The sequence below is a fragment of the Nothobranchius furzeri genome, chromosome 14 (assembly GCF_043380555.1).
Source record: "Nothobranchius furzeri strain GRZ-AD chromosome 14, NfurGRZ-RIMD1, whole genome shotgun sequence".
Lineage (NCBI taxonomy): Eukaryota > Metazoa > Chordata > Actinopteri > Cyprinodontiformes > Nothobranchiidae > Nothobranchius > Nothobranchius furzeri.
In genome coordinates, this window is record NC_091754.1 from 35,466,498 (window position 1) to 35,486,904 (window position 20,407).

Here is a 20,407-nt window from a genome sequence, read left to right on the forward strand (position 1 = left end):
CTGTCATGTCGGAGTTTAACTTTCTAACCCACATGCAGAATCAGAGCCGGAGATGAAGGTGAGACAAAAATAATATTTATTAAATGATGATGAGAACGGAGAGTCACTCTTGAGGAAGCTCTGATGTTAAGGGCAGAATCTGACGGGAGAAAAAGATCAGGGAGATGAGGAGCTGGTAATGGGAGAGGAATTGGTGCAAACTGAAACAGTCTTTCTTTAGAGAGGAGATCCGTAGATGCTGAGAAGGGAGTAGGCCAGGCCTGAGGTGGAGGGGAGCTGAAGCAGGGTCCAGACTTTGGAGACGAGGGATGAAGGTAATGAGTCCCAAAATGTTGAGCGAGGCAGGCGGGGGAAAAGAGCGAGTGGGCGAGCCGGCCGGCAGAGAAGATGAGACGAAGTGGGGCAAAAATCCGTAGATTATGGCTGGAGAGAGGGTGAGGGTGAAATCTGCTGAGGGAAATTTAGCGATCACTAGAGATACAAAGAAAACACAAAAAAAGCTCGAGATTTGGTCGTGTTCCCAAACGAGTTAATCATCCGACGCCGTGTAGGTCTCAGACTGCTCCTTTTATACCCAGCCGGTGATTGCAGCTGAATGGCTGCAGCCGGGCAGCTGTCCGGCACCGCCCACCTGCAGGAAAGAGGTTAGTGTGGGGAATAATATACCTCAGGCTGTGACAGAAGCAGACATGGAAAACATGCAGGACAGTGTGCCCTGAGGACCAGGGTTGGGAAACACTCTCCTAAGCCTAATTTATACTTCTCCGTCTGCGTCGGTGCGGAGACACACAACGCTGATTAACATTGGAAAGGCTGAAATAATACCTCAACTGAAGCCACAAATCCCAAATGAGCTAAAACGCAAGAAAGCAACGAAAGGGTGCAGAGCAGGAGCAAAACGGAGACAGAAAAAGAGGAAATTCAAATAATGTCTTCCATCGATCATAATGGGCGATGTGAGACCACAGGCCAACAAGATGGAGGATCTTCAAGCCCTTTCAAGGACTCAGCCAGAGTATCGGCAGTGTAGTGTTATGTGTTTCAGTGAGATGTGGCTGCAGGACCATATCCTCTATTCCAGCATCTCTCTGCCAGGATTCCTGACTGTACGAGCAGACAGAGACCTGAAGAGGAGCGGGAAAAGAAAAGGAGGTGGAGTGGCAGTGCTTGTCAACAACAGATGGTGCCATCCAGGTCATGTTTCAGTGAAATGTCGTCTCTGCAGCCCAGATGATGAACTCTTTGCAGTAAGTTGTCGCCCATATTATTTGCCTAGAGAGTTCACCAGTGCTGTCTTGGCAACCGTTTATATTCCACCTTCAGCCATTGCTGAAAATGCATGTGATGCCATCAGTTCTGTTGTTGCTAAGCTACAAACCCATCACCCCAATGCATTTGTGGCTATATCTGGTGATATTAATCATGCCTCACTCTCTGCTACACTTCCAACATTTCAACAGTTTGTCAGCTGCTCCACCAGAGAAAACAAGACATTGGATTTGTGTTATGCAAAAGTAAAGAAAGCATACATGTCCAAAACCAGACCTCCTCTGGGACAACCAGATCACAATTTTGTTTTTCTCTGCTCAGAATACAAACCACTTGTTCAGAGGCAACCTGTGACAAGAAGAACTGTGAGAAAATGGTCACAGGATGCTGAAGAAGCCCTGCAGGGTTGTTTTGAGACCACAGATTGGATGACTCTCTGCCAAGGATATGAAGAGGACCTCAATGCCATGACTGGATGTGTCACTGACTATATAAACTTCTGTGTGGACAACATCATACCCACCAGAACAGTGAGATACTTCGCTAATAACAAACCCTGGATCACCAGTGAACTGAAGAATCTGCTAAATGAGAAAAAAAAGAGCCTTCAAGGAGGGAGACAGGGAATTATTGAGGAGTATACAGAAGCAACTGAAGATCAAGATCAGAGACAGCAAGGAGGCATACAGGAAGAAGCTGGAGAACAAACTACAGAGGAACAATATCAGAGATGTCTGGTCTAGAACATATCAGGACCCGCTGCAGTTTGCTTATCACCATTGAGTTTGAGTTGAAGATGCCATCATCCAGCTGCTTCAACCAATCCACTGTCATCTGGACAAAGCAGGCAGCACTGTTAGGGTCATGTTCTTTGATTTCTCCAGTGCATTTAACACATTTCAGCCTGATGTACTTTGCCAGAAACTCCAGAAGACACAGGTGGGGGCCTCAACTATCGCCTGGATTAAACACTACCTGACAAACAGACCACAGTTTGTGAGGCTGAAGAACTGCACATCAAACCAGGTGATCAATAACACTGGAGCACCACAGGGGACTGTACTCTCACCATTCCTTTTCACCCTGTACACCTCAGACTTCCAGTACAAATCAGAGACCTGTCATCTACAGAAATACTCAGATGACTCTGCAGTTGTCGGGTGTATCAGAGATGGACAGGAAGCTGAGTACAAAGAGCTGGTGGAGCGCTTTGTGGCATGGTGTGGAAACAATCATCTGACCTTGAATGTGAACAAAACAAAGGAGATGATTTTAGACTTCAGAAGAAACACTGTGGAGTCAAACACTGTTTCCATCAGGGAGAAGAAGTGGAGGTGGTTGAGGAATACAAATATCTTGGAGTTCACCTGGACAACAGACTGGATTGGAGAAAGAACAGCCAAGCCGTTTACAAGAAGGGACACAGCAGACTGCACTTCTTGAGGACGCTTAGGCCCTTCAATGTCTGTAGCAAGATGCTGCAGATCTTCTACAAGTCTGTTGTTGAGAGTGTAATCTCTTCAGCCATCGTCTGTTGGGGTAGTAGCATCAGAAGCAGGGACCTGAAAAGGCTCAACAGCCTAATAAAAAAGGCTGGTTCTGTTCTGGGGATGACTGTGGAACCACTGGAGGAGATAATGCAAAGAAGGATTCTCCAGAGAATCAAGAAAATGATGGACAACCCTGAGCATTCTCTTCACAAGACTGTAAGACAACGGAAGAGTGTCTTCAGTCAGAGGCTTCTTCAGTTTCGCTGCAACACTAACCGCTACCGGAGATCCTTCCTGCCAACAGCCATTGTAATATACAATAGCCTTTTGATGACTTGATTATTTTTATTATTATTCTGAGCTACTACAGCTATCAATTTCCCTCTGGGATTAATAAAGTATTTTTGAATTGAATTGATTCATTTACAGATATGTCAGTTTGTTTTAGTTCATTTAAACCCCAGAGGCCCAGAGATGTCATTTACAATTTCCTATTCAAAGTATCTATCCTGACTTTTCCCTTTGAGAAATCTGTAAAAGTGATTATCTATCATTTACTGTAATATAAAGTAAGTAATATGTTTTTGTTTTGCTAAGCACGCCCGCTGCCCCGCAGAGCTCCGTGCAATAGGAAACTGAGCGCCAACTACAACTGTTCATTAGTGCAAGACTGCTGCTTACATGCTTCAAATTTAAGGAATACCTCAGCTGATGCAGAGTTGATGAACTTTTCACGGACAAGTACCGTAAATCCTCCATTGGCCTGTATTTCTTTACCGACCGAGTCTCCTACATTAGCCAGTCTTGCTGTCAGCGGGGGGTAAATAAAGGCTGGTCTCTAATAGTGGCTGGCTTTACGGCACAAACCTAGCCGCAGTTTTGATAACTTTAAAGTACCATTGATCTCAAAATATTTTAATGAATAGCGTACTTACCCACTGTTAATGAATTAGTCTCACAAAACACGACGGCAAGTCTGATCACGCAAAAACAATGGAATCACTTCCCGCTTCCTGTTCTCAAGTCCTGCGTGATGTTGTGACTATCGCGCGACTTTCCAAGAAGTGCTCAGTGGCGCGGCGTATGCTGTGTGACCACTTGAATTCTCAAAATTGCGGGTGCGGCATGACGCAGCGCCTCCGCCTGTGGTGTGCCCCATGTTTTATTTACTTTGTTGACTGGGTGTAAAAATGACCAAATTCACCCATGGCAAACAGGTCCTAGGTGAGGGATCAGAAAAAGAGCAGCCCGAAGACCTCTTATGATGACTTATATAAATGGAAACTGTGTTCCCTCGCCTGGACGTGGGTCGCCGGGGCCCCCCTCTGGAGCCAGGCCTGGAGGTGGGGCACGTTGGTGAGTGCCTGGTGGCCGGGATTTCACCCATGAGGAAATGTGGGTCCCCCTTCCCATGGGCTCACCACTCGTGGGAGGGGCCAAAGGGGTCGGGTGCAGTGTGTGACGGGTGGTAGTCGATGGCGGGGACCTTGGCAGTCTGATCCTCGGCTACAGAAGCTGGCTCTTGGCACATGGAATTTCACCTCTCTGGTGGGGAAGGAGCCTGAGATTGTGTGTGAGGTTGAGAGGTTCCGACTAGATATAGTCGGACTCACAACGCATGGCTCTGGCTCTGGAACCAGTTTCCTCGAGAGGGGTTGGACTTTCTACCACTCTGAAGTTGCTCCCACTGAGAGGTGCCGAGAAGGGGTGGGCATACTAGTTGCCCCCATCTTGGTGCCTGTACGTTGGGGTTTACCCCAGTGTATGAGAGGGTAGCCTCTCTCCGCCTACGTGTGGGGGGGACGGGTTCTGACTGTGGTCTGTGCTTATGCACCAAACTACAGTTCAGACTACCCACCCTTTTTGGAGACCTTGGAGGGGGTGCTGGAAAGCGCTCCTTCCAGTGACTCCCTCGTCCTGCTGGGTGGACTTTAACGCTCACGTGGGCAACAACAGTGAGACCTGGAGAGGTGTGGTTGGGAGGAACGGCCCCCCTGATCTGAATTCGAGTGGTGTTTTGTTATTGGACTTCTGTGCCAGTCATGGATTGTCCATAACGAACTCCATGTTCAGACATAAAGGTGTCCATATGTGCTCTTGGCACCAGGACACCAGGGCTCGATGATTGACTTTGTTGTTGTTTCATCTGACCTGCAGCCGCATGTCTTGGACACTCGGAGGAAGAGAGGGGCGGAGCTGTCAACTGACCACTACCTGGTGGTGAGTTGGCTCAGATGGTGGGGCAGGATGCTGGTCAGACCAGGCAGGCCCAAACGTATTGCGAGGGTCTGCTGGGAACAACTGGCAGAGTCTCCTGTCAGAAAGATCTTCAATTCATTGGGTGGGCCTCTCAAATCTCTGGTGCTGAGGTCACTGAGGTGGTTAAAAAGTTCCTCTGTGGCAAGGATCCGGGGTGGATGAGATCCACCCGGAGTTCCTTAAGGCTCTGGATGTTGTGGGGCTGTGTTGGCTGACGTGGCTCTGTAACATTGCATGGACATCTGGGGCAATCCCACTGGACTGACAGACCCTTATTTAAAAAGGGGGACCGCAGGGTGTGTTCCAACTACAGGGGATCACACTCCTGAGCCTTCCTGGTAAGGTCTATTCAGGGGTTCTGGAGAGGAGGGTCCATCGGATTGTTGAACCTCAGATTCAGGAGGAGCAATTTGGTTTTCGTCCTGGCCGTGGAGCACTGGATCAGCTCTATACCCTTAGAGGGATCCTAGAGGGTGTGTGGGAATTTGCCCAACCAGTCTACATGTGTTTTGTGGATTTGGAGAAGGCGTTTGACCGCGTCCCTCGGGGGGCCCTGTGGAGGGTACTCCGGGAGTATGGGGTACCAGGCCCTCTGATATGGGCTGTTAGGTCCCTGTATGACCGGTGTCAGAGCTTGGTCCGCATTGCCGGCAGTAAGTCGGGCTCATTCCCAGTGAGAGTTGGACTCTGCCAAGGCTGCCCTTTGCCACCGATTATGTTCATAACCTTTATGGACAAGATTTCTTGGCGCAGCCAAGGTGTGGAGGGAATCCGTTTTGGTGGCCTGAGGATCAGGTCTCTGCTTTTTGCAGATGATGTGGTCCTATTGGCTTCATCAGAACGTGATCTTCAGCTTTCGGTGGAGCGGTTCGCAGCCGAGTGTGAAGCAGCTGGGATGAGAATCAGCACCTCTAAATCTGAGACCATGGTCTTGATTCGGAAAAGGGTAGAATGCCTTCTTCGGGTCAGGGATGAGGTCCTGCCCCTAGTGGAGGAGTTTAAGTATCTCAGGGTCTTGTTCACAAGTGAGGGAAAACTGGAGCGTGAGATCGATAGGCAGATTGGTGCTGCATCTGCAGTGATGCGGGCATTGTACCGGTCTGTAGTGGTGAAGAGAGAGCTGAGTCAGAAGGTGAAGCTCTCGATTTACCGGTCGATCTACGTTCCTACCCTCACCTATGGTCACCAGCTTTGGGTAGTGACCGAAAAAACGAGATCACGGATACAAGCGGCCGAAATGAGTTTTCTCCGAAGAGTGGCTGGGCTCTCCCTTAGAGATAGGGTGAGAAGCTCAGTCATTCGGGGGGGGGGGGGGGGGGGGGGGGGGGGGGGGGGGCTCAGAGTAGACCCGCTGCTCCTCCACACTGAGAGGAGCCAGTTGAGGTGGCTCGGGCATCTGGTCAGGATGCCTCCTGGACGCCTCCCTGGTGAGATTTTCCGGGCACGTCCAACCGGGAGGAGACCTAAAGGTAGACCCAGGACACGGTGGAGTGACTATGTCTCTCACCTGGCCAGGGGACGCCTTGGGATTCCCCCAGAGGAGCTGGCCCAAGTGGCTGGGGAGAGGGAAGTCTGGGCCTCTCGTCTTGGGCTACTGCCCCCGCGACCCGACTCCGGATAAGCGGATGAAAATGGATGGATGGATAGAACAGTTCATAGAGCTTGTACTGTCATTCAGATGGAACCTGTTCAGAAGCTCTCCACCACACCTGGGTCTATTCAGCAGTGGAGAAGCTGCTCTGGGTGGAATTCCCAACATGATCCCAGTGTCAGAAACACTGCTGCTGGGAAGCTCTGTTAAAAACAAGGAGAAAGAAACTATATTTATAGTTGTTTTTTAGAGCAGCAACACACGTGTGTAACAATAAGCTAAAATAATTACATAATGTTAAAACTAGAAGGTAAAGGTTAAAAAATACCTCACCTGCGAGGCTTTAGCCTAGACCGGTGCAGGCTGACAGCAGATTTAGCCTGAAAAAATATTATCACATTGTTTTGGGAGTTTAGTAACTTAGATCGTGTACAAAACAGTCTAATATATGTGCTTTATAACATGGCTGGTGAGTGAACTGACTGCTCTCAGAGCTAACTCAGGGTCCAGAATCAGACATGTTCTAATGAGAACCGGACTCTGCACAAGTTCAGAACTGGGTCAGGTCTGCTGCAGGAGGAGCTTCTCCTCAGTGTCCTTCCTGCTCTGCATCTGCGCTGATATTACTAACTGGCACAAAAACTCAACCCGAACTCGTAATATTATAACACACACAACACTCGCTCCGAGCCTGCTGCAGTATGGACTGATTAGATAAATTACGTAATCAATGTCCACGTCTCTCTGACTTTGGAATTATAAATATAGCAAAAATAGCTGCAAAAAACCAGTTAGGGAACAATCTTTAGAAGGTGTTAAAAGTAATTATTTAGCTTACTCACCTCAGATTGGGCTTAAAATCTCTGTTTTGAGGAAGCAGCAGTCAGCGGGATCCGACTAATTACTGGAATGGCTTGGACTAATTTATGAAACGCTCTTCAAACCAGCATAACCCGGTTCAAGTTCCATCCCGGTTAAAACTCCATCAAGTTGGTCAAACAGTCACGTGTAAAAAAACATTAAACTACAATATTAACAGCCAAGCTTCTGGAACTAAATAATTATAATACTAGAAGTTTTGCTGGGACTGACACAATGCTAATGCTAAGTACAGTATAACTCACTTGCGACTAATCTGAGCCCCGACTGCTACAAGACTGGTTGAGACCACAATGCTTTTATAACCTACAGCCCCCGGGCCGCTACGTAGTACTTTTCTTCGCTGCGTAGCATCGTTCTCGTTAGGCATTGGCTACAACCCATTCAAAATAAATGTGTTCTATACTTTTGAGCTGAAAAGGCGCTAGACTGAAGTTTTTAGACAGAATTTAGAGTTTTCAAAGAAAATGCATCAAAATGCAAAAATAATGACTACACATGTCTAAAGAACTATTGGACACTTAGTTATACTAGTTATCAGTGTAGCGTTACACTTTATAGCGTAAGAACTGCATATTTAATTATGACCAATAAGATGTGGTGATTCCATATAAATATGGAAGATATGTGTAATGTGCCGTCACTATGGCAACTCAACTCCGTCTCCTTTCCCAGCCTGGGCGGGACTGCGGGAAGGCCGCTGAAACGTTCCAGGGTCACTGCAACCCTCCAACCCTCAACGCTTCTTCCCCTATCCACACTGAGGTGACATGCGCTGCTTATCGTGGCTGCAGGAACTGAAGTGGGGATAGTCCCAACCCACCACCCCACCTAGTGAACACTTATGTTGTGTTGTCTGAAGTCTGTTGCATATCTGTCTGAGGTGTTTTTTTGCAGAGCAAAGCTGCCCTCCCGGTGGAGGGTAACTCTGAAGTGCCTTTTTTCCCTCCACATGAACCAATCCTCATGTAACCCTCGTATCTCTATTAAGGTAGCGCGACTCAGGGTTGCGAATGACCACAGTCACCAAGTCTTGTCATGTGTCTTGCCCATGTATGTCTGATCTCTGAATTGTGTGTACTGAAACTCTAATTTCCCTCTGGGATTAATAAAGTATCTTTGATTTCATTTGATATGAAATATCAACCTGATTGATCTTTGAATGTTTAACCAGAAAAGTTTAGGATTATTTGCTTGTTCAGGGACCATAAACACACTTTGTATTAATTCAGACAGAGTCAAGTATATAAATAAAAGGAATTTTATTCTTTTCTAAACTACATTCAACAAAAATATAAATGCAACACCTTTTGTTTCTGCTCTGATTTTTCATGAGATGGACTGAAATATCTAAAATTCATTCCAGATACACAATATTACCATTTTTCTCAAACATTGTTCACAAATCAGTCTAAATGTGTGGTAGTGAGCACCTGTGCTTTGCTGAGATAATCCATCCCACCTCACAGGTGTGCCACATCAAGATGCTAGTCCGACATAATGAGTAGTGCACAGGTGTACCTTATACTGCCCACAATAAAAGGCCACCCAGGATATTGCTCCTACAATGATCCATTTCAGATCTTATGATCAGTATGAGTTTGATGTAACAAGTTAATCATTGTTTACACTCATACATATTACAATAAGATGCTCGTTAAGGTAATATTCACCTCACGTAAGTGTTTTAAGACATTCTCATTCACAAAGTGTTAAAACATCTTTGTATCTGAACAAGGCGTGTCTTCTGAGGAATGTTTGGTAAAGTGCTTGAAACGTGTCAGATTCTGATTTGCCATACTAAGCCAAAACTCATAACATTGTGGTTTATTAAAACAAGAATTACTTCTCGATTAATTCAGTTTCCAGCTGACTCCTGATTCGGCCAAATTGGGAAAGAAGCCTCTTTTGAAACCATCTCCTTTGACCTCCTGTCAAAGCCTCTCTGAAACGCTGCGGCTGATACAGCCCAAACAGCTCTTCTAAGAGCAACTTCACACCTCAGACATCTAACCTGCAGACCCAGGGTTGCATATTACTGGCTGGGGAAGCTGGACTCAGAGGAAGCTACTAATCTCTGAGTATTGTGGTTTCGACATCCGGTGACCTCACCACTCGGACCGCACCCCTCCGGACCGCCGAGAGCAACTCATACCAAGGGTATCGTAGCCTGCACACTGGAGTCTGATTACTTTTGTAAATAACTCTCTAGTTTATAACCAAACAACAAATCCGTTAACAACCCAGACTTCACAAAATCTCTCAGATACAAAGGATGGTTTTGCTAAAACGTCTAGCTTCCATTACATCATTTCACTCATCACATTAAATCACTCCATATCATTACACCACATCTCATTATTCATATCTTGTCATGTGTAATCATTAATTTAAGAAAACAAATTAAATTAATTTTATAAACTATATACTGACTGTCTGAATTAATGCAAAGTGTGTTTATGGTCCCTGAAGAAGCAAAGAACCCTAGAATCTTCAAAGATCAATCAGGTTGATATTGATTGATATATTTATATGGAATCATCACATCTCATTGGTCATAATTAATATGTAGTGATAATGTCAATCATTAATCACGCTACAAGGGAAATGACCAGGATATGACATCACTGCGACATGTCTATGTGACGTCGACAGGACATCCACAAAGACCTCCTATAGTCCAGATGTAGCCCCAATTTGGAGGTCATAGAGATGTGAATACTGGAGGTCCACATGACTTCGTTGAAAGACGTCATCTGGTGTCACAGTCTGCACCTTCAGTGGACCAATTAATGAAGGTGAAAGAAATTACTGGGTTAAGTAAATACACATTCATATATTTTTCAATTGTCATCTTTACTTTGATTTAAAAACAAGATGGCTAAAACCATTTTCATACATTTGACATAAAAAAATAAATGAGACCGTAACCATCAAACATCCAATTTCAAAAGACACCAGTTTAAAACGAATCAGAGTACAGATAATTTATACAGATAAGGAGCATTATGCGATCACTGCTGGGACTCGTTTACACCACATTCTCTGAGTGTGAACAGATCACATGACATCATGAGTGTGGCGTTACGGTCAAGATGTGACTCCATTATTTCTCAACATTTTTACCTCAAACTTAAGGGCAGTAGGTGGTGTGCATTCCTCTGAGAAACACTGGTCTTTTAATTAATCCAGTTTTACAGGCAAATGTCTGGCATCTGATCTCATATGTTTTATTACATTTGAAACGTTTTGTTTCAGAAACATGGGGTTCACGTAAAATATAAAAATAATATATCTTTTATTTCTAACACATTTAGATCAATTGTGATGTAAGTGCTTCACTTAGAGGTTGCTTTACTTAAAGCAGACACCGGCTGGGCTTCATTGTTGCTGCTTCTGAGCAGCTTTGCTGTTTCGGTGATTAAATCCTTTTTCTGAGACAAATGTGTGAGAGCTCCTCTCCTGCTGTTGGTAATAACAACCGTGGTGTCCACCTACATCACACTTATGCTAGTTTTTCAAATGGCAGATTTAGACTTTGACAAACAACCTGCAGGTTCTTTTTCTAACTTCGTTCGGTGTTTCACTATGGGAATCGCCCTGGCGTGACCAACTACGGAAGCTCCAATGACATCACGTCTGGCCCTGACAGACCGGTTGCGCCATGCCCAGGCTCCGCCCACCCAGTATATACTCGGCCAACCAACCTCTTCTACTCACTCTCGCTTTCTTCCCATGAAAAACTACACTTTGCTCTCTCAGCGATTTTCAGGCTATCTTCAGTTAGCTGCTTAACTGTTCTCAGGCGTACCGTCAGGATACGTTGCCGAACGCAGTCCCAATGCAGTCTGGATTTGCGCAGAGTAAGTGCTTCTAAGTCACTTGACACTTTGCTAGGGACAGTCACCGCGTCACGGCGAACTGCTCCCACGGTTACTCTGTTGTCATTGACGGAGTAGTATTAGCGGGTGTAGCTCAAGCTGAGGTTGTAATCTTGCTAAGCTTGAGGCGAGCTTGTCCTTTACTTATTTAGCATTTACTTGCTAATGAGCTACTTTGGTGCAGCTAACGTGTCACGACGAGTTGGCCTACATATAAAATGTAGCTTTAGTTGCAGACTTACACCTGCTAACTAGCTTGCTAATGCTTTTTCAGGCTAACGTGTCACAACAAGTTGGATTTTCAGCTATGGCTACCACACCTACCCCGACCGACGGGTCGGAACCGAAGGCTAAAGAGGCTGCCTCCCGCCTGTGCCCGGCGTCATATGGGGCTTCTATTTCAGGCAGGGACCCTCATCCTTTGTGCATAGCGTGCATGTGCTGCTCATGCCCAGACATCGCTGGCTAACTGCAGACATGCTCTCACTGCTCCTCCATGCCGGACAAGATAAGGGAAAGGAGGCTTAGAGTGGCAGTGGCTAACGTCCGGAACCCAGGCCTTGGCTCTGCCATGCCTGCAGCTGCAGGTGACAACCATCAGCCGCGAGCCTCCACAAGCTTGGCGGATATGATGGAAGAAGAGCCCCTGCTACCACTTCTGTTCGAGGGGCTGGGTGACAGCGGGCTGTTTGATGCGGGTGATGACTAGGCTGGAGGTGATGTGAACTCAGACCTCCTCGACTTGGACATGGAAGAGGAGGAAAAGGATTCCACCTTCCCGGCTCAACACTCTAGGCCATCTAGCGGCACTGGGGTGGCATCACAGGGGGACGCCGACCTGTACGAGGTTTGCAGACGAGCAGCGGCAAAGCTCAACAAGTGACCGGCAGCCCAAGGGGCAGAAGGGGTGGAACGAGACCTGTATGATGGTAAGAGGCTCCCACTATCCTCGTCTCCACCCAAGAAGCTCTTGCCTGCTGTCCCAGCATGCATGAGAGAAATGAGCCGTTACTGGTCTAGCCCATTTAAGAGCAAACTCCCCACCAAGAGATGCTCTAAACTGGAGGTGCATGGGATGGGGGAATTTGGGCTGGCCGAACCCCCAACGTTGGAGCCTTCAGTGGCATACCACCTTCACCCCAACTGTTGAAATTTCTTTATGTGAGAGGGATTTAGTGCAAAGACCTTCATGAACATGTTTGGTATCGACCAGAGAACTATTAGAACTGAAGAAAAATAAGTCATAATGAGTACTTTTTAACGTTTCCATAAACAGCATGTAACTAAGTTCTTGCAAAAGCATTTAAGGCCATGTCCCACTTTCACTGTAGGTCAACACATAAAACATGTGATTATATTTTATTATGTCTAACAGATTTTGACAAGTTGGCCTGATGAAAGTACTTCACTCATTTATAAATGATATTAGCTTTATAATGAATGACTTTATTTCTTGTTTTTATTTGTTAATGTTAGGTTTTCTTTGTTAGAATATGCTACCTGTCTTATCTGATGGAGGAATGTTTCTCCCTCTCAACCCTGAGGCTTTCAGAAACATTTAAATATTTTATGGAACAAATTTAACTGTTTTTTTAAGTGTCAGCTCCAAACATGGCTGCTGGTAAAGCATTAAAACAGCTGAGAGTCTGCAGACAGTAGATGCTCATTATAAGTACAGTAATGTGAACAGCGTAGGGATTTAATACCTCTGCTACTTGAAGGGAATAAAAATCACTTCCTATCTTTTTCATAAAAAGTCAGACAGGGCTGATAGCTAACAGGCTTCGTCGCTCGTTTAACCGGATGCTGCTTTAACTGGCTTTATACCAAACCCACATCTTGGAACTGTCTGGGGAGGTCCCACATGGTACTTCTGACCTCCTCCATGCTGCACTAGGAGCACAGACGAGCTGGAATTATTTTCTAATACTTACAATCTTTCCGCTTTAACACCATCGGGTCACATTTTCTGAATTAGTGAAAACATATGGCGTATTTCTGTTTTAAAACACAATACAAATATTCAAAATAAGCAAACCTGGCACAGCATTCCTCAATATTGATTGTCTCTTTTGAGTTTTTCACTGGAGCTCCACTCTCACTGATTAAGCACATGACAACCACCCAGCAGACCACTGGACACCACATGAAGACTCAAACTAGACAATGTGCACTGAAAGTCTGGTAGGAACACAATAAAAAACAACTACAAAAGATACAATTACACTTAAATTCTCCATTTGCTGTTAATATGATCTCTTCACAATATTACAACTGCTTAACATCAGCTACAATATTTATCTTCCGACATGAAAATATAATAATTTAACCCTCACTCATTTATACAGTCGTGTTTTCTCCAGATGTAGCACAATGATTTTCTTTCCATTTTGGCAGCTTGATCTGACCTCTTGAGTATTGGAGATGAGCCTGGTGGTCCTTTCATTACACATCTGAGTGCTAAAATTGGAGCAGATCCAGTCTAATCTCACCAATCCACCCAAAGGTACAGTATAATGGCTGGTGGGATGCCAAGGGAATGCAGGAGGGAGCGGTTTGGCGGTTGACAGGATCCATGGAAAAGGAAACCATATGAATTGTTTTATTTATTACATTTAGTCTCTTAACAAAAACATGGAAAAACCTTGAGTCACTTTTGACATTGGCCAAGTTGTAAATATTAGTTTTATCTTTACGTACTCTGCTTAAATCTGTCTCAGTTTAAATGAAAAAAAAAGTTTTTTCTGTCTTTCAGACATTTCAGATGATTGTCAATGTTAGATCCCAATTTTTTCATTTCAGTCCTGAAAAAAAATGCTGATTTGCAATATTGCTGTAAAAACTGTAAAATTAGAAAAAGTGTCTCCTAGCTGCTCCGAGTTTTTTTTATAAACATCGGATCAGAAACTGGAAGGACCTGGCGGTTAAAAGTTGTTTTGGGATTTGTTGAGAACGTAAATGTTTATTTTACCTCATGGATCGATCAACCCCGACCTTAGTCGTGGATTAGTGGGAACTTTTTCAAATACTCTGAGTCTCAATGGCTTTGCTCCAGGGTCATTGTGACCACATTATGTCATGATTATACCTGCTGTACAACTGGGACTAGATTCCCTTTTTTAAGGAGGGATTTCCTTTTCTCCTCACACACTGCTCTCATCCTTCTCTCTGTAGCTTTCACCCTGTCTACAGCGCTCCGTTTCATTCCCAGGCAGGCAGAATTCCTTTCTGTCCTCATCACAGTGCAATGATCCATTGCGTAACCTCTCAACATCACCCAGTGATAGCTGTGTGGAGTTGTAGACCAGTGGCGGGATTGTGTTCACCAGTATGAGTTGAAGAGGTTTCTTCTCTGGCTGATATTGGCAGCGTATGTAGCGCAGGAACGCTGTGCGGTACGTTTTGTTGAACAGTGTGTAGACCAGCGGATTAACGGCTGAGGACAAGTACCCAACCCAAACAAAAATGTTCAGCAGACCTTCCATGACTTCTAGATTGCACAGGGTTTGGCGACACACCACCACCAGCACGTTGGTGATGAAAAATGGGCACCACATGACCACAAAGAGAAAAAACACCACGCCAAGCACCTTAGAGGCCTTCTGTTCATTGCTGATGGACTGCATGGTGCGTCGTCCAAACAACGAACCAGACACACTCCCACGGACACCACCAAGGCCACCGCTGCTCCCTCTGCCTCCAACCTCTCGGCTGATGGAGCGCCTGAAGAGTTTCTCAGAGGACACCGAGGTTTGTGGTAGGAAGCTGAGGGTGAACGTTGTGCTCCATTTGGGCCGTGGAACCAGCTGGTCCAAGCAGAGCGTGGCTTCGTTCTGCAGGGCGTTGATGGTCAAGAAGTAGGTGACAATCATAATCGTTAAAGGAACAAAGAAGGCAACAAAGGAGCCGACCAGAACAAAGTTAGCATCTGTCAGCAGGCAGACACCGTCTTTGAAAACCTTGGAGTGGTCTCTCAGTCCCAGCACAGGAATTGGCATGGAGATTCCTGCAGACAGGAAGGAAACAGCAGAAAGATCAGAAAAGTACAGCACTGTAGAAGTTCTGCAGTAGATAAGAGTGTGTTCGTGCATGTGAGGAGATGAAAGCTGACAGGAACACATAGCAGACACAATCTGGCCAACCACAGAGCTGGTCTGGACCCAGAACAGTTGTTAGGTTGCTATGGAATATTTTTGTTTCTGTATCAAACCTCAGTGGTGGTTACGCCTCTGAGCCTTTCAGATAGCAATGTTCTGCATCTTTGTTACACTTTTAGGTGAAGGGAGTTTCTCGACAAAAGACAGATTTAATTTCACATTCCGGCAGCGATGGAGTTAAGATAAGTACTGCAATCACAGTTCCACTTTCATATCTATTGGTACATTTTGTTTTCCCATTTATTACCTACAATTTTCTTTCTGTATTGTTTTCCCAGAACATAGATTGTGAATTGGTCTGTCCTGAGTTGTGTGTCATAACAAATACCAAACCTAGTACACAGCATCATTTGATTTTTTTTCCACTGAAATTCCTGTTTCTGTTTCTGTTTCTGTTTCTGTTTCTGTTCATGTCCAGAATTTTTGTAAATAGCCTCAGCAGCCATGCTACAATAAATCCAATAGAAAATGTATCTGACAAAAACAGTTTGAAATGATGGTGAGGATTCTGAACGTAAGACCAGCAAAAGTTTGGCTGCAGAAGGTAAACTGAGCAATTTTTCCTCTGACGTACCAGCTCGTAGCAAACAGGAGGCAAGAGGGGAAAAAGGAGAGAGGGCTGGAGACCAGCAGGATGGTTGAACCGCTACAGTGGCACTCACACTGGGACCAGGAGGGTCAGAGAGGGTTTAATTCTCATTAAGTCTGGATGTCAGACAGGAAACCAGCTGGAGTGATGCAGTCTGAAGCTCTGCAAGCCTCAGACTTAACCCTCTCAGGCTCAAAATAAGTTTTAATAAAAGGACAAACAACTAAGTCCTTCAGGGGTACTTCAGCGTTAAAAAATGCTCATGAAAGACCTTTGTGGAGTAACCAGGTTTTAATGTTGCAAATCTCCAACGCCTGCCTTTCTCAGACTGCCTTCAGCCACAAAACAGAAATGGTCGGCTAATTTTAAAGGGTTTGTTTGGAAACAAAAACAACACTACGAAAGCAGCATGATGACCATGTCATTTTGATTTGATTCAGACAGCATGTCTGTAATCTCTCCACTCAAAATGATCAAGCTTCTTCAGGTGTGTTTGTTTAGGTAGCCTAACATAATTACACCCATGATCTGCTTCTGTTTGGGCTTTTTTCTTGCTTATTTATATGATCTATACATTATTTTTACTGAGTTTGTTGTGTTTTAAGGTTGATTTAGCCACTTTGAGACTCCCTATGGTAGTGTGTGTGTGTGTGTGTGTGTGTGTGTGTGTGTGTGTGTGTGTGTGTGTGTGTGTGTGTGTGTGTGTGTGTGTGTGTGTGTGTGCTGATCACCCACACCTATTATTTAAAAGAAAAAGGTAATCTCAGATTTAGTTCTTGACTTCCTGCTGTATGCTCCGTTATTCACCTTTCTGATATGACAGGTTGTAATTAGTTCTGGTTCTTAAAAACCTCCATGACTGTCAGAAGGAGAGACTTTCAGCCATACAACCTGAAACAAAATCCAACCTGTTCAAACTCGGGTTCCAAAACATACACATGGCAGCACCTATACACCAGATATTGTAGTTTTACTTTTGCACAGCAGAAGTAGACTAATGCAGACTAAAGTCTGTCGAGACTGAGGAAAAACAGCCAAATTCCCAATTTTGAAGTTACCACATAGAAAAGTCAAATTTTAACATCTATATTACGGCTCCCAGGCTGGCCAGTGAGATTCAGGAGCCAGGATCACCCAGCCCCGGTGGTCAGCCTGACACCGCCCCTCCTCCTCCTCTCTTCCAGGCTGCTGAGTACAGCTGAGCTGAATTCTGTTGATTACCAACACCTGGGATAAAAAGGCTGTGCCTTCAGCAGTCTGGGAGGCAGAAAAATATAAGAATGAATAGTAGAGATCAAAGAATAATATCAAGATTAAGAATGGGTCATACTGGGCTTAATAATACGATGCATCCACAGGTTTGTGTGGATGTGGGGTGGGGGGAGAAACAGTGGAACATGTTTTATGTGACAGCATAAAATATGAGGAAAGTAGAGGACAACTCAGGGAGAAATTAAAAAACATAGGAGGTGGAGTGATAAATGTGAAGAATTTGTTAAATGGTGAAGAAAGGAAATATAAGTTGGTTATTGAGTATCTAAAACACAGTGGTTTGTTGAATAGAATTTAGTTTTATTTATTTTATTTTTTTTACGCTCTTACTCCGACTCACACTCCAGCACAGTAGGTGGCGGAAATGCACCTAGCAGTTAGATGCCACCCGCCAATAGAGAAGAAGAAGAAGAAGAAGTCTGGGAGGCAGCAGTGCAGGCGTTCTGCTGTCCTCCAGGCCTCAGTTTGTTTTAAACCCCTTTGTTTTTGAAGAGTTTTAACTTTCATAGTTTTAACTCCGAGTTGATGAGCTTTAAAGAGTTAAAGCTCTGAGTGATCCAGAGGGATCGTTTTAAAGGTTAACTTGGTGAAGCAATTTTATTGATTCCGGTTTTAAACACCTTCTGTGTTGGAAAAAACTTTTACAATAAGTTTTTACTAGGTGTTTTAAGTCAGTAGATTGTTTTAGACTTTTACCAACTTCTGGATTTTAAAAACACCTTCTGTTTGGTAGAACTTTTAATAAGTTTTAACCAGGTGTTTTTATAGTTGGTAATTGGTGTAATGTTAACCTTTTTGAGAGTTTTTGTTTGTTTTGCACTATCTTTAGAATGCTCGTCATCTGTTTGCTCGTTTTTAGAACCTTTTACAGCAATTAAAACCATTTTAACTCCACTGTCTTATTTCTTATATTACCCCCTCCTTCACATTTTTGACATCACCTGTCGGGGACGTAACAATTTATAATGAATTTCATTGGCCAGTCGACCCTAGGGCCCTGGGTCTGCTGCTAAAAATACGAAAATAAAAGAACAAAATTACAAAAGTATCAATAATGTTTTGGATTGGTGTTGTCTAGTTCCCTTTTCCCCAGATGATATTTCTAGTTAAAGAGTAACTAAATCCAAAAATAAAAATTTTTGCGCATAAACTGTATAATTGGGTTTTTACAAAGCAAACTGTTTCTGTGCATTTTTTGACATGTTTGTGTAAACTTGATTAAATCTAGCATCTGGGTCTAAAAACGTCTTAATGCTGCCCCCTGTGGCAGAACAGCGGCTACTGCATTTTCTACTTGTGATTGACTGGGGCTGGAACTGGAACAAATTCACGTCATCGGTACAGTCTCCTCCCCCTCCCTCCCAGGATGGAAATTCCCCACACTTGGCCATGCCACTCTGTGCCTCCTGGCAACGCCCACTTTCATAACATTTTTCAAATCTTGACTATGGGTGGAGTTACATTTTCTGATGGTGTGCAGTCCCCCTTTAATTTTTTAATTTTATGGAACAAAATTTATATTTCATTAACAATTTAGGTTTGTTTTAATATAGTTCATCCTAGAGTAGCGTACCCAAAGGTCAAGTATTCACATCAAAAATGACCAGAAATTTACTTTTTATTTGCAGACTTAAACCACGTCACACATCCAGGGCTGCATTACATCCATCTGGCCTCCAAACAAGAAAAGCAGGGATCTACAAGGTGCATCCAAATGAGTTGGAGGGAACCCCAAGGTGCTGTTTCACACCATCAGCAGCACTGTCTCTCCTGCCTCTCCTACAGCCTCCATCCACTCTGTTGCAGACTGTGAGAACTTTCTGTCTTTCTTTGTGGACAAAGTCAATAAGGTTAGATCTAGCATCTCTCCTTCAGCCTTATCGCCACCTCTCCCGACTCCAACCAGGCCCATCATTCTAGATAGCTTTGCTCCTGTTTCTTTGCCTGAGTTAACCAAACTAGTCAACTCTATGAAGACCTCTGCATGCCCCCTCGACATCTTACCCTCATCTTTGTTTAAAAGTGCTTTTCAGTCCATCGGTCCCAGCGTGCTCTCTATAATTAATGCTTCTCTGGTTTCTGGTCAGGTCCCTGCTTACTTTAAGGATGCTGTAATCCACCCACTTCTTAAAAAACAGAGTCTCGACCTCTCTCTCCATAGCAGCTTCAGACCCATCTCTAAACTTCCGTTCATCTCCAAGATCTTGGAAAAGGTTGTGGCTTAACAACTCACAGCTGCTCTTGATGAACATAACATCTATGATAGCTTCCAGTCAGGTTTTCGTAGAGCTCATTCTACTGAAACAGCTCTTCTTAGGGTCTCTAATGACCTTCTGACCCACAGTGATGCAGGGGACTGCTCTGTTCTGGTCCTGCTGGACCTGACTGCAGCCTTTGACACTGTTGACCATCACCTGCTACTGGAGAGGCTGAGAGACTGGGTAGGCCTATCAGGATCTACTCTGGAGTGGTTCTCCTCTTATCTCTCTGAGCGCTTCTTTTCTGTGGTCATCTCCAAGTTTAGGTCCTCCACCACCTCCCTTACCCATGGTGTCCCACAAGGTTCTGTGCTGGGGCTTCTGCTCTTCTTCCTCTATCTGCTTCCTCTTCAGCACATCCTGAGCTCCTTCAAAGGAATCTCCTACATCTTTATGCAGATGACATCCAACTGTACATCTCCTTCAAGCCCCATGAGATGTCTAAGCTGCAGCTGTTACACTCCTGCTTAGATCAAAACCTGGATGGTGGGAGCTTTCTACAGCCGAATGAAGATAAGACTGAGATCCTCATCTGTGCCCCAGACAAGCCGGTTCCCAAAGTCAGAGACTGTCTTGGTCAGCTTGGTTCGCACACCAAACCTTCTGTCAGGAATCTTGGTGTGACCTTTGACCCAGCTCTCACCCTGGATTCTCATGTCAGTTCTCTTGTTCGCTCTTCCTTCTTCCATCTCAGGAACATTGCTAAGCTGAGTCCCATTCTGTCCCGCTCTGAACTTGAGACAGTTCTCCACACCTTCATCT

The 20,407-nt window shown here is 44.7% G+C and overlaps 1 protein-coding gene and 1 long non-coding RNA gene across 2 annotated transcripts in view; one reads left to right on the forward strand and one right to left on the reverse strand.

Annotated features, from left to right (window-relative positions):
* The window catches only part of LOC139062765 (uncharacterized), a 33,750-nt gene extending 19,147 nt beyond the window's left edge, over nt 1-14,603 (forward strand). The window contains exons 2-3 of the long non-coding RNA XR_011516312.1: nt 13,767-13,875; nt 14,544-14,603. This is a non-coding gene — a long non-coding RNA (uncharacterized lncRNA). The remainder of the gene's footprint in view (nt 1-13,766; nt 13,876-14,543) is intronic.
* htr2aa (5-hydroxytryptamine (serotonin) receptor 2A, genome duplicate a) overlaps nt 10,170-20,407 on the reverse strand; it is an 84,761-nt gene continuing 74,523 nt past the window's right edge. Inside the window, exon 3 of the mRNA XM_015965795.3 lies at nt 10,170-15,375. Within this exon, the coding sequence (XP_015821281.1) occupies nt 14,513-15,375 (863 nt within the window). The 3' untranslated portion in view covers nt 10,170-14,512. The remainder of the gene's footprint in view (nt 15,376-20,407) is intronic.